Raw genomic sequence first — 16,665 nt, 5'->3', positions numbered from 1 at the left:
TTCGTGAAAAGACTACAATTGTGTAAGTCTGTTTCACTGTGTCAAAAACTTTGGTTGGGTTGATAAATGATCTTTAACAAAATTATCAGATTTCCTCAAAATAGTTAAGATTCTCTCTGCTGGGTTGTAATTTGGGAAGCGGTCTAAAGTTCAGAAAATGTGTAGAGGCTCGAGTGTAACATCAATCCATCCTCCCCAAACTGATCACTAGGAAAGAACAGATCCTTTGTCAGTCTTAAAGCCAACAATTATTTTTGCTGGCTATGAAACTGCCACAAGCTTATGCCAATCTCTTCACCTCCTCTGCATCTAAGGCTCTCTAATCACAAAATTAAGAAGCCAATCTACTGAAGAGTTCTTGGAGCCTAACTTTGCCTTCTCTGTTAAAAAAAATAAATGAGAATAAAGGAAAAACGTAGAGTGGTTTTCCTTATCCTCTAGAGAACATCCACAGGTCCAGATGCTTCAAGACTCCTCTCTAGAAAGAATTTGGAAAATAGAAGATCTTGCTTCACTTCCCAAGCTAAAATCTCTGGGAATAAATACTCAAACATGCAATTAATTGAATCTAAACTTACATCCTTTTAACTACTATGGCTCAAACAACATTTTTCTTCAAAATGATCCTGAACAACTTTTATTTTTATTATTTTTTAAAGATTTTATTTATTTATTCATGAGAGACCAAACAGAGAGAGAGAGAGGCAGAGACACAGGCAGAGGAAGAAGCAGGCTCCATCCAGGAAGCCCGATGTGCGACTCAATCCCAGGACTCCAGGATCATGCCCTGACCTGAAGGCAGATGTTCAACCACTGAGCCACCTAGGTGTCCCCAGAACAATTTTAAAAAGCCTACCTCCGCTTGGCAGAGCGCGTGGAGGCCTTGGAGGACCAAGGCTGCGGGAGTAGCTTGATCAGGTTTGGTGCATTCATTCAACACCTGGGAAACGGCTGCCAACATATCTGCACCATGCTGATAGGGCCTATAAGCAATGTCAGAAACAAGATTCAAGCCAAGGAACACACCACCACTCCCAGGACTCTAGCCTAAACAAAAAGCATTAGCACATTGCTTTACCCTCATGCCCACTAAATGTTGACCCTCCAATACTGATGTACATTTTCTTCAAAGATTTGCATCATCATCATTCCTACCATGCCATAAGATTCATTTTTGATAAGGAAATATTATTCAAGAAAGAGGACCCTTGCTAACAAATCTTCTACCTAAACTGTAAATCCTATTGTCTGCATTGACAAAAATTCAAGACTGTAATAATAGTGGGAAGAACTCACTTGCCTCATTGAGATTATCAGTAAGTATAGAGCTATGCCTGCCTGCCGGTTGCTCTGGTATCAGCCACTGACTACAAAAGCAGGGATTGGAGATCAGAAGATAATTTATTACAGTAGTGATACTATGGTAGTTACCCCTATCACAATAACGATGCCAGTGATGATGATGATCATGATGATAAAAGTAATGATATGAATTATAAATGACTAAACACTCATCTCATGCCAGGCACTATGCTGGATTCACTCACTCCTCCTCCTCTTCCTCTCCTCTCTATTCCACATGTAATGTGCTATCCCCAGAATGATTTTAAGTTCTCAAAGAAATGCTCAGGTCCACCCTTGGCTTTCCTTACAACCCTCAGTGACATAATAGTTTTCTCTAACAAAATACCAACTGATGAAATTGCCTGGCTGGATTCTACTGTTTCACTGTCTGGCAAACAGAAATCATTTTTGCAAAACTGGAAAATTTTGGCAGATCTTGAGGTGGAACACTGAATTCAAAAGACTTTAACTCAATCTGATATTTAACTCCTCCTAAACCTCAGCTTTAAGCAGGTAAAATCAAAATGTTTGCTAATAATCCTTCATCTTTAAAATTTTTTCCATGCCAGTACTTCCAAAGCATCCACTCTCAGGTCTTGGGTTACATGTGTGTGACTTACAGAGTGAGGTTATATTTGCATTGTTAAAAGGCTGAAGCTTAGAAAGGAGGCAGACCTGCTAAGGTTTTGATACATCCTGATCCTAGCTTTGAAACAAGAATCATCTACGTTACCAGCTTCAGGATTAATCCCTAATTGACAACAGCAGAGTCACTTCCCTAATACTTTTCGTGTCTTCCTCAGCTCTAGAGCATACATGGGGATTCAAGATCTGGTCATCCCTGTAATAATTCCTGGTAATTAATTCCATGCAATGAGTCACAAAATAAGGCCTTCACTATTAAAATTCCTGATAAAAATCAGGCATAACATAGGGAAAATATAAGAAAGAATAGTTTGACTATAGTCCATTGCTTAGGTTTCAAAGATCTGTACAACAAAAAAATAGAAAACATAGTATCACATTTTTTATTATAATATTAAATTAGTAGCCAAGAAAGAATACAAACTTCCTATAAATTTAGATACAAGGCTAGATCTAAAATAAAAGGACATGCTTCCTTATAAAAGTTATTATTCAATGTGACCAAGTTTTATAATCAGAAAACTGGAAGTGAAAATTAATTTATTCTTACTCAAACATCCTCTGCCTATCTTTCCTACTTTCTTGTTTGCAATAAAAAAAAAAATTAGAGCAAAAGAATAACATGATACACATTCCTAAGCATGAAGCACATCTTACCTCTGCTTACATATGTCTCTGATCGATGCTGCTTTGGCAATGAGTTTTTCCCACTGGACTTCCTTGCCCACAGACAGAGAGGGCACATCAGACATGGCCATGAAACGCTGCAGTTCAGGATATACACGATCCTAAGAAGGCAATTTCATAAAAAAAAGGTAATTTCATAACTTGAGTTGAATAATCATTTTACATAGAATTTTTACCTCCAAATTTCACATTTGCATCACTAATTATATTGCATTTTTTCTAATCAGCAGAAAAGAATGCTTTTGTGATTGCTGGGGATTTTCTTACAGACCCATGTACTGTTCATTTCATAAGACAAGAAAAAGGTGGCTGAGTCTCACCCTAATTACAAAGGATCTAATCACATGTAATCATATTTCTATTGCTTTTTCCATGCAGATGGAGAAATAAATTCCAGAATTAAGGAAATAAGTTTTTTTCTATTCTCAATTTCTCTTTGAAAGTCAATCACAACTGACTGCATTACAGATCAAAAGCATCACACTAAACCAAAATTTCTCAATGCAATCACCGATGCTACTCCTTAACACTACTATATCAAAGCACTGTCACACACTGACAAAACTAATCTGCTTTGGTGAAAGGAATGTGTTTAATACACATGTGTGTATCTGAGCTTACCTGCTTTTCCCACAAAGATGTCAACAAGCGTAGAGTGACAGCTCTTAGTTGTGGAGTGGTTCCAAGAAGTTGGATCACTCGTAGAATTTGTCCTATACACACCTAGACAATATTGAAGAAATGTTGGTTGCACAAATGTAAATGTAGGTACTCCCAAGGTTATCAAAAGAATGTAAAAATCTCTTCTTATAGAATAAAGACAAAAATGGAAGCTAACTACAATATTACCTATCTTTACAGAGGTGGGGGATAGTTCTGAGGAGGGACTATCTAGCAATCCTGGTAGTCTAAGACCTAATCTCGGATAACAGCCAGTGGGAAAACTTGGCTATTAAATGATTTCAAATAATTCTTAAATACTATAATAATAATAATGTTGTTCTGGCCCAACAAGGGAAGTAGTGTTCACGGCAAAATTAAGGGCTTGAAATTTCATAATACCAAACAAAATTCAATGTATTATTCTTGCCTCACTCTCTTTTCATTCCCAAGTAAACTGGTTAATATACAAACCTTATGGACACCAAGTGAGGGTAAAGTATACAAGATGTCATTATATAATACAGGTTCCAGTGGTCTTCCCAACTTGAACATCAAAACTGGAATCAGATTGGGTACCTAAAATGAATTTTAAAAATGTCTTCATTATGCCTTGTAAAAGAAATCAATCTCTCATGCAATCATTATTTCGTTTTTCTCCAAAAGGAGAAAATAATAGGAAATATATGTAACTTTGAAGACTTAAAAAAATATTAGCTATTTCTTGTCAGTAATAATTTCATAGTAACACTAATATTTTCTCTCTTTTATAATAACCTGCCAAATACAAATCAAAAATGTTTTTCTTAAGCAAGTATGACATTAACTCCCAGCAATACAAAAGTAGCTAAAAAATATCCTACCCCAAAGAAGTTTCCAGTTTTAATGAAAAGGTAACACTAAGGATATATAAACAATAAAATAATTGTATAGTAAAATGTGTTATTCCAGTATGAAATAAGTAAAATTTGTTGTACTATAAGAGAGTGGTTAATGGACAAAAATATCTCTCCAGATGTCCACTTCTATCCCTATGCATAACACAATAAAGGGAGAAGAGCAATTTACTTATGGATCAAAAAACCTAGTATCGTGAAGAAGTAATATTTTCCAAATAAATCTATAGATTCAACACAATCCCATCAAAATTCTAGCTGGCTTACTTGTTAAAATTGAAAAATTGGTTCTAAAACTCATGTGGAAAATCAAGAGCCCAAATAACCAAAATAATCTTGAAAAAGAACAAAGTTTGAGATTTTCAAATTCAAACTTTACTACAAAGCTACAGTAATCAAGAGTTAGTTCCTGCATTAACAACTAAAAATACAGATCAATGAAATAGAACTCGGAATCTAAGAATAAATCCTTACGTTCATGTTCTATTGATTTTTTATAAATATGCCAAGAGTCTTCTTAAAAAATGGTGCTGGATTTCAACAACTAGATATCCACATAAGAAGAATGAATTTGGGCCCTTTCCTCACACACACATAGAAATGAACTCAAAATAAATTTTAGACCTAATTGGCAGGGCTAATACTATCAAACTCTTAAAGAAAATACAGTAGTTAATCTTTGTGGCCTTAGGCAAAGCCTTCTTAGATAAGAAGCTAAAAGCAAGCGCAACAAAAGAAAAAAATACATTTCATCAAATTAAAAGTACTTGTCTTTCAAAGGATGCTACAAAGAAATGAAAAGACAACCCACAGAATGGGGGAATATTTTTCACAAATCATCTAATAAGAGATTTGTGGGACGCCTGGGTGGCTGAGCAGTTGAGCATCTGCCTTCAGCCCAGGGCATGATCCTGGAATCTCAGGATCGAGTCCCCCACTGGGCTCGGTGCACGAGGCCTGCTTCTCTCTCTGCCTATGTCTCTGCCTCTCTCTCTCTGTGTCACTCATGAATAAATAAATAAAATCTGTAAAAAAAAAAAAAAAAAAAGAGAGAGAGAGAGAGAGAGATCTGTATCCAGAATATATAAAGAATTCTTATAATGCAAAATAAAAGGATAAATAACCAACTGTAAAGATCAAAGGATCCAAAGAAGATAAACAAATGGCTATAAAGATGGGGATATTCAACCATCATTAGCCATGACATAATTGCAAATCAAAATCAGAATAACATATCACTTAAATCCAAAAGGATCTATAATAAAAAAAGAAAGACAATAGCAAGTGTAGGCAAGGATATGGAGAAAATGGGACCATCATACACTCCTGGAAGGAATATAAAATGGTGCAGCCCCTTCAAAAAACAGTCCGGCAGTTTATCAAATGGTTGAACAAAATTCCCATATGATCTCACAATTGTACTTCTAGGTATCTACCCAAGAGAAATGAAAACATATCCACACAAAAAACTCATACGTCAATGTTCAGAGCAACATAATTCACAATAGCCACACAGCAGAATCAACCCGAATGTCTATCAATTGATGAACTGATAAATAAAATGTAGTATAGCCATACAATGGCAATATTATTCAGCCATATAAAGGAAAGGGAATTAACATGGACAAACCATGCAAACATCATGTCAGGTGAAAGAAACCAGTCACAAAAGACCACAAATTATATGATTCCATTTACATGAAATGTCCAGAATAGATAAATCTACAGAGACAGAAAGTAATTGCTTAAGATCGGAGAGGTGTAGAGGGAATTCAGGAGTGACTGCTAATGGGTACAAAGTTTCTTTTGGGGTTGATGAAAATATTCTCAAATTATTTGTAATGATGTTTGCACAACTCTTTGAATATACTAAAAGTCACTGAATTGTACACTTTGAATGGATGAATATACAGCATGTATATAGCATAAAGCATACGAATTATACATTAATAAAGCTATTTTTAAAAGTTCATTTCAAAATAAGTGAATACTTACTATGAGCCTATTGATAACACGATGTAGCACCAAAAAAATTTTATTTTCCTTCCAGTGCGTTTCACACTTTTGTTGTCCAGAATGTTAAATTTCCTCTATCTGCTATAATTTTAGAAAGCCTGCTCCTTCTAAGCTTAGGAAGACATTTACTTTAATTCACTTTCCAGAAGGAAAAAATCCTCTACTAACGTACTAACCAAAATGTAGCAGTTAAACATTAATTCATTAATGAGCTTGACCATGATATATCATGGCAACGTTTGGAGCCACACATGTAATGGCTATAGACTCACAAGACACAGCCAGAATTGATGTTTTTAACAACTGCTGGGACTCTATTTAGAACAGAAGTTCCATCACAGTACCTTGAGCAAATGAAGGGAGACAAATTTTTGAATTGGCTTCTTATTCCCCATTTTAATTAAAAACAAAAGGTTATCTTAGATTGCATTGCACAAGTCTCAATTACCCCTTCTGGTACGATTTCTACTAAGACACTTTGACAGATTCTTAGTTCTGGGAAGGCAATCAGTACATTTACTGACATTTTATAAAATAGTGTATTTAACTGTAAGGGTTTTAAACAACTGTTTTAATTAGATTGTCAGAAAAGAAATAAAGTGCTCTATTTATGTTGAAGAGTATAGTTTTTTTACAAGCCTCAGACTTAAAGAAGTATGTATGGGTATTTCTTTTTTTCTGGTGAGTTCAGAAATGAAAAAACCTAATGGGAAAGTTTTACTGTAAACAATCTTAATACAGTTCCATGGGTATTACATCCCAAATTAAAGCCTCAAAAGTCAATGGAAAAAACAAAATAGGTGTTATTTAATTAGAAAAACACAAATACAGATATATATGTGTGTGGAAAATATTTTTTTGCATAAAGTAATTTTTCTAATGAAATAACATATGTGTAGGGATTGAATTACTTGAGATGTAATTATAAGCTCTTGAATCCTCTGCTTGAGCATTCTACTCTCTGGAGACAGAAAGAGAATGAAGGCTCTGTCTTTAAATCTAAAATAAGTTGGATAAAGTGCCTTATAATTCAGTCTCAAGATTTCTTGGTTTCAGAAAATTCTATTCCTTTGCATCCCTCGTTCCAATAGAACTCAAGCCAATGATAAACAACTGATTTAGAATGATGGGAGGGATGCCTGGTTGGCTCAAATTAAGGTGACAAAACCTTGAATTTGGCTCAGGTCACGAGCTCAGGGTTGTGAGATCAAGCCCCGCATCGGGCTCCCCATGGGGCATAGAGTCTGCTTAAGATTCTCTCTCTCCCTCTCCCTCTGCCCTCAACCTTCTTTACTCTTTAAAAAAAAAAAAAAAAAAAAAAAAGTTTAGAATGATGGGATTATTAAGGAGCCCCCATGATACTATTAGCAGATTCCTCAGAAATCTTATAGGTCAGAAGGGGATGCAGGATAACATATTCAAAGTGTTAAAAAAAATATATATATATATATATATATGTATATATATATATATATATATTCACAAACAGAACTACTATAGCCAGCAAAACTTTCTTTCAAAAATGAAAGAGAAGTATTTTTTCAAATAAAAGCTGAGGGAGTTCACCCATCAGACCTTCCTTTCAAGAAATGTGAAAAGGAAACCCTTCAAGTTGAAATTAAAGGATAATAGCAACACAAAAGCATATCAAAGTATAATTCAGTGATAAAGGTAAATAAATATTTTTTTAAAAATAAGGGGAGGGCGCCTGGGTGGCTCAGTCAGTTAGGTGTCTGCCTTCAGTTCATGTCATGATCCCAGGGTCATGCTGAGCAGACAGCCTCCTTCTCTCTCTCCCTCTGCCAGCTGCTCCCCCTCCTTGTGCTCTCTGTCAAATAAATAAAGAAATCTTTAAAAGTATTTTTAAAAATAAAGGTAGGTAATAAATAGAAAAACACAGAATACTGTAATGATAGTGCATAAAACACTTTAAATTCTAGTATAGGAGTTAAAAGACCAATGTATAAATGACTATTACTATAAAAATATGTTAATGGATACACAATATAAAAACCTGTAATTTGTACCAATAATAACCAAGTGTGGGGAGAATAAAAGAGTTTTTTAATGCAACAGCAGTTAAGTTGCTATCAGCTTATAATACACTGTTATAAGATGTTTTCTATAAGCCCATGGTAACCACAAAGAAAATACTTAGAGAAGATACACAAAAAATAATGAGTAAGGAATCAAAGCATTTCCCTACAAAAAAAAATAATAATAATGATGATGAAACACAAAGTAAGATACAATAGAGGAAATAAGAGGCAAAAACCTGCAAGACTAGGGCACCTGAGTGGCTCAGTCAGATAAGCTCAAGTCATTTGGTTTTGGTTCAAGTCATGATCTCAGAGTCCTGGGACCAAACCCCACATTGAGCTCCACGTTCAGCAGGGAGTCTGCTTGAAGATTCTCCTCTCTGCCTCTCCTCGCACTTGCTCTCACTCTCTCAAAAAAATAAATCTTTTTTTTAAAAAATAGCTGTAAGACTGATAGAAAATAATGAACAAAATGGGAATATTGGGTCCTTCTCTATGTATAATTGCAAAGAACTGAAATCAGGATTTGGGAGAGGTACTTGCACTCTCATGCTGACTGCAGCATTATTCACAATAGCCAAGAGATAGAAACAACCTAAATATCTATCAACAGGTGAAAAGAGAAAGAAACTGTGGTCTATACATAACAATGAAATATTACTTAGCCTTAAGAGAAAGGAAATCCTGTAACATACTACAGCATGGATGAATCTTGAGGACATTATACTCGAAACAAGCCAATCACAGACAAATACTGCGTGACTCCACATTTGTAACAGGTATCCAAAGTAGGCAGTCTTAGAAGAATATAGAATGGTGACTGCTGGGGGGCTGAGGGGAAGGGGAAACAAGGAGCTACTATCCAGTGAGTATAGAGATTCAGTCTTGCAAGAGGAAAATTTATACACAATACTGTACCTTAAACCCAAAATTCTGCTAAGAAGTATATTTCATATGTGGTTTTGTACCATAATTTTAAAAAAGAATCAAGGGGTTGTTTTTTAAGAGTCTTTGTCGAGTTCTATTGGTTGAACAACTTTATTTATTTTGGGTAGGGGGAGGGACAGGAAGAGGAGGAGAGAGAGAGAGAATCTCAAGAGGATTCTACACTCAATGCAGAGCCTGACACAGGGGTTCAAACTAACAGCCCTGAGATCATGACCTGAGCCAAAATCAAGAGTCAGACGCTAACCAACAGAGCCACCCAGACACCCCTGAACAATTTTATTTTACAGATGATGGAAGTGAGGCCCAGAGGGATGACAAAGCCAGTTAGTGGAGTACATGTCCCAGTCCACTCCTCCATTCTACTTGGCAGAGTGAAAGCAGAGATTCCAGACCATCTATAACAGGATAAACAGCTATCAAGTAAGACTTCTCCCTGTGATTATACAAAACATACAAGAAAAAGCAAGCAGGAGAGACATAAATCAGCATCTCCCTGGAGTCAATCATATAAAGAACAGAATATAAAAATTTAACTCTAGATTTCATGAAAAACATCTATGTTGGCAATATTTTATGGGGTTATACAGAAAGTGCTTTGCTATTTATCTTAGTCATCAGATGAAAGAATATATAATTAATGTTTACAACTCTCCCTCTTTTTTAAATGAATGAGAGCTCATATTTTATCACTATATAAAAGATACAGTAATAAATTAATATCCACAGAAATAAGGACACTAGTGAAAAGAAATAATTAAAGACATGGTCATCTAGTAGAAGAGGCAAAAATCCAAAGCATTATCAGGTTTTCTTTAACTTTTCAGACTTCGGTTGTATGAAACTAGACCTGAACTACACAGGTACATTCCTAGTTCATATTTCATTTATGTCCTTCAGTGAGATAAATGCTGAAATATCTTTGCATAAGATTTTGCCCTTGAAAAACATGAAAGTAAATTCATATGCAAGTATATTTGCCATTTATAAAACAGTGGAAGAAAACAGTATGCATTAATTTAGAAATAAAAAACTACATTTTTATACATTCAATGAATGAATCGTACATACAAAGAGAAGCATAAATGCATTAATAATTTTAACATTGAAGAAAATTTTAAAAAATTATTCTCACCAAAAAAAAGGGCATAATGCCTTAAACATTAGTTAATTCTACCTTCCTCACTTAACTTGACATAACTACTTATGGTTTCGGCTTATTATTTAAGTAATACCTTGAAGAGCTCGCTTCGGCAGCACATTTACAAATACCTTGGAAAGCAGTCCATTGACAAAGTGCTGAAAAGCTAATAATTTCTTTCACTGATAAGGAAACTGCAGGCATGCAGTAACATCAAAGAAATGTAAACATACAATGTTCTTCTTCTTTGATTTAAATTATATTTATATAAAACATAATTGATAAGTAGTCCCAGGTCTGAAATGTAAACTTTCAGAGTCAAACAAGGTCAAGGGAAGAAAGATGTCTAGAATAGAAAGCCCCCACTGGGCAACCTTCTATTTGCGATTCACTCTAGCCTTATTCCAGTCCAGACTAAGCATCTGATCTATACTGACTCCTCTAATACTAGCAGCTAACATCTATTGGACAGTTACTGTGAACACTCTCCTAAATACTTACAGAAAATCATGATTATCACAGTGTTTCAAATGACAAAACTGAAGCTCGTGAAGGCCAAACAATTTGCCCAAGCTAAAAGAGCTGGCACATGCCAGAGTTAAGATTGGACCAAACAATTGACCTCCAAAGCCCATGTACTTGCCACTCTGCCTACCATACTTCTGGTTCCCAGGATACCATAAATGCTTTCAGAATGCATACACTGGGGCACCTGGGTGGCTCAGTGCTTGAGCATCTGCCTTTGGCTCAGGTCATGATCCCAGGGTCCTGGGATATCATATAGCCATATCAGGCTCACTGCAGAGAGCCTCCTTCTCCCTCTGCCTATGTCTCTGTGTCTCTTATGAATAAATAATTAAAATCTTAAAAAAAAAAAAGAATGCATCAATTACTCCTAATTTGCTCTGATTCCATTCAGCAAGATGGATCTTAAAATAGTGTTACAGGGGATCCCTGGGTGGCGCAGCGGTTTGGCGCCTGCCTTTGGCCCAGGGCGCGATCCTGGAGACCCGGGATCGAGTCCCACATCGGGCTTCCGGTGCATGGAGCCTGCTTCTCCCTCTGCCTGTGTCTCTGCCTCTCTCTCTCTCTCTCTGTGACTATCATAAATAAATAAGTAAAATTAAAAAAATATAAAAAATAAATAAATAAATAAATAAAATAGTGTTACAGTTATATGATTCTGTAAATAATTATTTAAGATAAAACACTTGCAAAGAGAAGTACTTAAGGAGAGTATTCTGACCAAATTAATAGAGATTTAGAAAATACTAAGTAAATGTTACCAGCATATCAAAATGTTACCAGGACATCCATTGAATTTGAGGTAAGAAGTTCCAGCACATAGAAAATCAGGTGAACAGCACAGAAGCTCCAAGTATGGAAAAACAGGAGAAATACCGCTAGACTAAAATAAGGTAAAGTCAAGTATCAAATCACCTGAGGAGTCTCCTTAGCCATCTGAATCTTCATTATCTCTCAGAGTCAGAAACAATTTCTATTTTTAGAAAATGGCATAAGAAAAATTATAAAGTAATGGTTAGCCACATAATTAACACGCAACCACCAGTGGGAGAAAGAACTAAAACCAACATTAATTTTTTCGATTGCTAACATTTTGACACTTGCTATAAATGGTAAGTATAATGATCGAATTCCTGTAAGCATAAAATTTCCTCCCTGAAAAAAGTAGGTTTTATATTTTTATCACGATGAGACCTAAATCTTTAGTGGCTGACTGGCAGGACACAAGTTAAAAGCCAATGTCCTTCAGGTATAATGTATGTATTTTTCCTTTCAATCAGGTACAGTCAATCTCTATTATTGGGTATGTCACTGTGTACATCAGAATTGAGAGGAGGAGGGATGCTTGGGTGGCTCAGTGGTTGAGCATCTGCCTTTGGTTCAGGGCATGACCCAGGAGTTCCAAGATTGGGTCCCATATCAGGCTCCCTGCACGGAGCCAACTTCTCACTCTGCCTGTGTCTCTGCCTCTCTTTCTCTGTGTCTCTCATGAATAAATAAGTAAAATCTTAAAAAGAAAAAAAAAGAATTGGGAGGAGGAGTTTGAATGCCCTCCAACAATGGGATATAACTAAATATAGCTCAGCTAGTAAGCACTTGTGTAGTAAAAATAGTCAATACTTCTGGATTAAAATAGTAAATTGCTCAAAGAACCCAAAGCTATGAAAGTCAGGTCAATTTACTGGGATATGAAAAACTATGCTAGACTGACTATAGTTGATGTGGAGCCAATCCATACTACATTTGAGAAAAAATGATTACATGGCTAACACGAGTTGGCTGAATATAAAGTATGATTCCAATATTCACTCTTCTTCGATGACAAAAAATCCTTTGAAGATTAAGTAAGTGGTAAATATCTTAATACTGTGAATTTTATAAGGTCCTCGTCTCAAATAAAAGGCTGACCATTAAATGGGGTCTGCATGAATAATGGTAAACAAATGATCTTATTAGGATGCTTTATTAGCCAAGAAGATTAACACCCAGGATGAAGTGAAATTAATGAAAGAAGCCAGTAACATTAAAAAGGATTGATGTAAATTTCTTGCAACAATGAATAAGAAGACTGATTCCATTGCTTGGAGTAGATGGTATACCATTAAGGAATGAAAGAAAACAGATTTAGTAAACTCCTATTGTGCATGATCTGTGGATTAAGGAATATCATTAGGCTAGAAAGATAAAATGAATGTAAGGAAAAGGACACTGACAATGACATTCATGATAGAAGCAGAAGGTGCAAACCAATAGGATAAAAAAAGATTAATCCATGAATGGTGATAGAAAAACTGGATTAATGAGAAGGAATCCTAACATATTACCATGCAAGAAAAAAAAACTCCAATGGATCAAGAATTAAAATCAGAGAGAATTAATCTTTTAAGAAACTAGAATGGTAAGTGAATATTTACCTGCTCTCTAGAAAGGAAAGAGCTCACTAAGGGTTAAACAATGAAAACTACTAAGTAAAGATGGATACACTTTAAGAAGAAGAATATTCAGAAAATACTTGTGCACAGAAGAGTTAATGTAGCAAACCTGAGACTGCCATCCTTAATAGACTTGATTGCAAAGTTGGCCTCCAGGTGGGATCCTGGAAAGTGGATTTTCTATGGGTTCCTACCATTCTTTACTGATATGGCCATGTCTAAACATGTGTACAAATAAACAAAACATGGTTCCTACACTAATCAGCCCCAATAAAAACCTTGGGCACAGAGTCTCTAACAAGTTTCTCTAGTAGACAATACTTTACACATGTTGTCATAATTCATTGCCAGAGGAATAAAGTGCATTCTGGGAGACCCCCCTGGGAGAGGACCCCTGTAAGAAGTAAGCTTGTACCTAGTTGCCCCTGGACTTTATCCAATGAATCTTTTCCCTTGCACATTTTGCTTTTTTCCCATTTGCTATAATAAATCATAGTCATAGTTGCAACTATATCTTGAGTCCAGTGGTCCTTCTAGCAAATCACTGAATTCAGGGGTAGTGTTATAGACCCTTGACCCTGAATCATCTTATATTTTGCTAAAAAAAACAAAAACAAAAATAAAAACAAAAAACCTAGCAATTTAAAAATATGTTATGTAGATTTTTTAAAAGAATAACTTCTAGAGTATTCCAAATATCAATAGTAGGAGTAAACTTTCCTATGCATTATACACCTACCAATCAAAAATATTTGAGGGTCAACTCCATGGTGGGTGCTGTGTTAAGCTTTAATGATACATCAAAGAAAAGTCAGCCCCTGCTCTCAAAGAGTTTACTGTCAAGGAACTAACAATTAGAATCATAAACATCATTGACTGAATTAGCCAAACTCAACTCTGAAGATTTGAAGTACAGAAAATGGTTTCTATGGACAGAAATTAAGATATAAGAACAAGAAAACAATTCAAGACAGCCTTTGGTAAGTGTAAAGTACTACGAGTGTAACAATGACTGCTTTTCCTTTTTCAGAGGAAGGACAAGATTCTAGAGCTGGGCTGCCTGATATAGTAGCCACAAGCCACATGTGGCTATTAAATTTGAATTTAAACTAATGAAAATTAAATAAAACTCCAGTTCCTCAGCTACACTAACCAAATTTCAAATGCTCAATAGTCGTCCATGGCTAGTAGCTACCATAGGGGATAGCACATATTATAGAACATTTCAGAAAGTTCTACTGAACAAGGCTGTTCTGAAGGGCTGAGGGGCACAAGAATACCTCAGACGTTTGCTACCACATTATCTATAATGGCAAAAAGAACACAGGGACAACTTAAATGTCTGTCCATGTGGAAATAGGTACACACATTAAGCTTTAGATATTAAAAGAAAAAAAAACCTGTTGATACACTGCCCTTCAACACTCATAAAATAGATCTGTATAACTATCATGGAAAAATGGCTCTAACATTCTAATAACAGAAAAACACAAACTGCAAAGGAACTTATTTTTTTTTTTTTTTTTTTGGAGAGAGAGAGTGGGATAAAGAATGCAGGTGCACAAGCAGAGGGTAGAGGAGAGAGAGAAGCTGACTCCACGCTGAGCATGGAGCCCAACACAGAACCCTAAGATCATGACCTGAGCCAAAATCAAGAGTTGGATGCTCAACCCACTGAGCCAGCCAAGTGCCCCTGCAAAGGATCATTTACAAAACACAATGCCTTTGTGCGCATATTTTAGGGGGAAGAGGTAGATTAAGATAAGTATGTTTGTGGGGCACCTGGGTGGCTCAGTGGTTAAGTGTCTGCCATTGGCTCAGGGCATGATCCCAGGATCCCGGAATCGAGTCCTCCATCGGGCTCCCCCCCAGGGAGCCTGCTTCTCCCTCTGCCTATGTCTCTGCCTTTCTCTGTCTCTACTGAATAAATGAATAAATCAAAAAAAGAAAAAAAAAGATAAATGTGTTTGCTTGTGAGTATAATATATACTAAACTATATTGTTTGGATATTTTCCATATGACTATTCTATATTACTTTAGTTAAAAAAAAAAAGAGGATATTTTACTAAAAGTATTTAGAGCAATGCTTCAGTATGTGATGGAACCAAACTGGATGGTAAATGACCAGCAGGTACAGGACTAGTAAAAAAGGTGGAAATGAGTGTGGTGATAGTAGGACCCAGTAGAGGCTCACCGGAGGAATGAGGGTAAATTTCCCACCTGAAGAAGACACTTGATGTCAGGGAACCAAATTTGATCACGCTCCTCCCACTGCCTTCTTGCTCAGCTTAGTTTTCAAGGCACAAAGCAAATCCTTTCTCTTGCTCACTGAACCTTGTATATGTTCCTCTGTTTTCAAAATGAGAGTTCAACTATTTATGAACTAACTATGAAAACTATTGTTTTATAGCTATAAAAAATATTTAAAGCCAACTGAGTCATTCGCACTTTCTCAGTAAAGAATATTCCAAATACTGTTTGTCACTGTATCTTTGGGCACAACTTCATTTCAGTACAGTTTGAGTAATAGTTACTCCTTCTCACATTTGTTGCCCACACTAGCCTGGGAATGCCTTGCAGGCAGCTACACTATTTCTATTCTTTATACTATTAGCCCAAAACATACATATAACAAATACTCAGTAAACACGAGTGGGATGAAACTCAAGACTAGCTGAAGAAAGAAGACAAGTTAACAGAGTTTAAGTTTTGAGGACTGGCTACCTTCACACACACACACAGCTTCCTGACATAGCCTCACCTGCTGAGCACCTCTCTGAATATTCCATTTTAAGAATTATTGTTCTTAATTATTTTAGGTTTCTATCCCACTGCAGAAACTGTAAGGCTATTTTTAGCCAAGTAAAATCAATGAAAAGAGTATTTGTGGGACACTTGGTGGCTCAGTGGTTGAGCGTTTGCCTTCACCTCAGGGCATGATCCTGGGGTCCTGGGACCGATTCCTGCATCAGGCGACCTGTAGGGAGCCTGCTTCTTCCTCTGTGTCTCTGCCTCTCTCTGTGTATCTCTCATGAATAGATAAATAAAATCTTTTTTTAAAAAAGTATTTGTCAGTACATATTTACATATATATCAAATAAATGAGCATTGGGATATCTTTATAGTACCTCTATACTATTCAACACAGTAGCCACTAGCCACATGTGTCTACTGAGCATTTAAAATGAGATGTGCTATAAGGTTAAAATATATACCAAATTCGGAATGTTTAATACAAATATATATAGATGAAATATTGCATTAATTGTTACATATTAAAATACATATTATATATTAAATTTATGTTTCATATTATACATTAAAATAATATTTC

General features: G+C 35.8%; 1 protein-coding gene across 2 annotated transcripts in view; it reads right to left on the bottom strand.

Moving 5' to 3' along the window:
* Positions 1-16,665, bottom strand: part of FOCAD (focadhesin) — a 312,226-nt gene that overhangs the window by 163,694 nt on the left and 131,867 nt on the right. For both annotated transcript variants that reach the window (XM_077912127.1, XM_077912128.1), the window contains exons 12-15: positions 3,811-3,915; positions 3,298-3,399; positions 2,647-2,777; positions 857-983 (exon numbers count right to left, since the gene is read on the bottom strand). In XM_077912127.1, the coding sequence (XP_077768253.1) occupies positions 857-983; positions 2,647-2,777; positions 3,298-3,399; positions 3,811-3,915 (465 nt within the window). The remainder of the gene's footprint in view (positions 1-856; positions 984-2,646; positions 2,778-3,297; positions 3,400-3,810; positions 3,916-16,665) is intronic.

The sequence above is a fragment of the Canis aureus genome, chromosome 10 (genome assembly GCF_053574225.1).
Source record: "Canis aureus isolate CA01 chromosome 10, VMU_Caureus_v.1.0, whole genome shotgun sequence".
Lineage (NCBI taxonomy): Eukaryota > Metazoa > Chordata > Mammalia > Carnivora > Canidae > Canis > Canis aureus.
The sequence above is the reverse complement of the archived record's forward strand: the minus strand, read 5'-3'. Positions and strand labels throughout refer to the sequence as shown.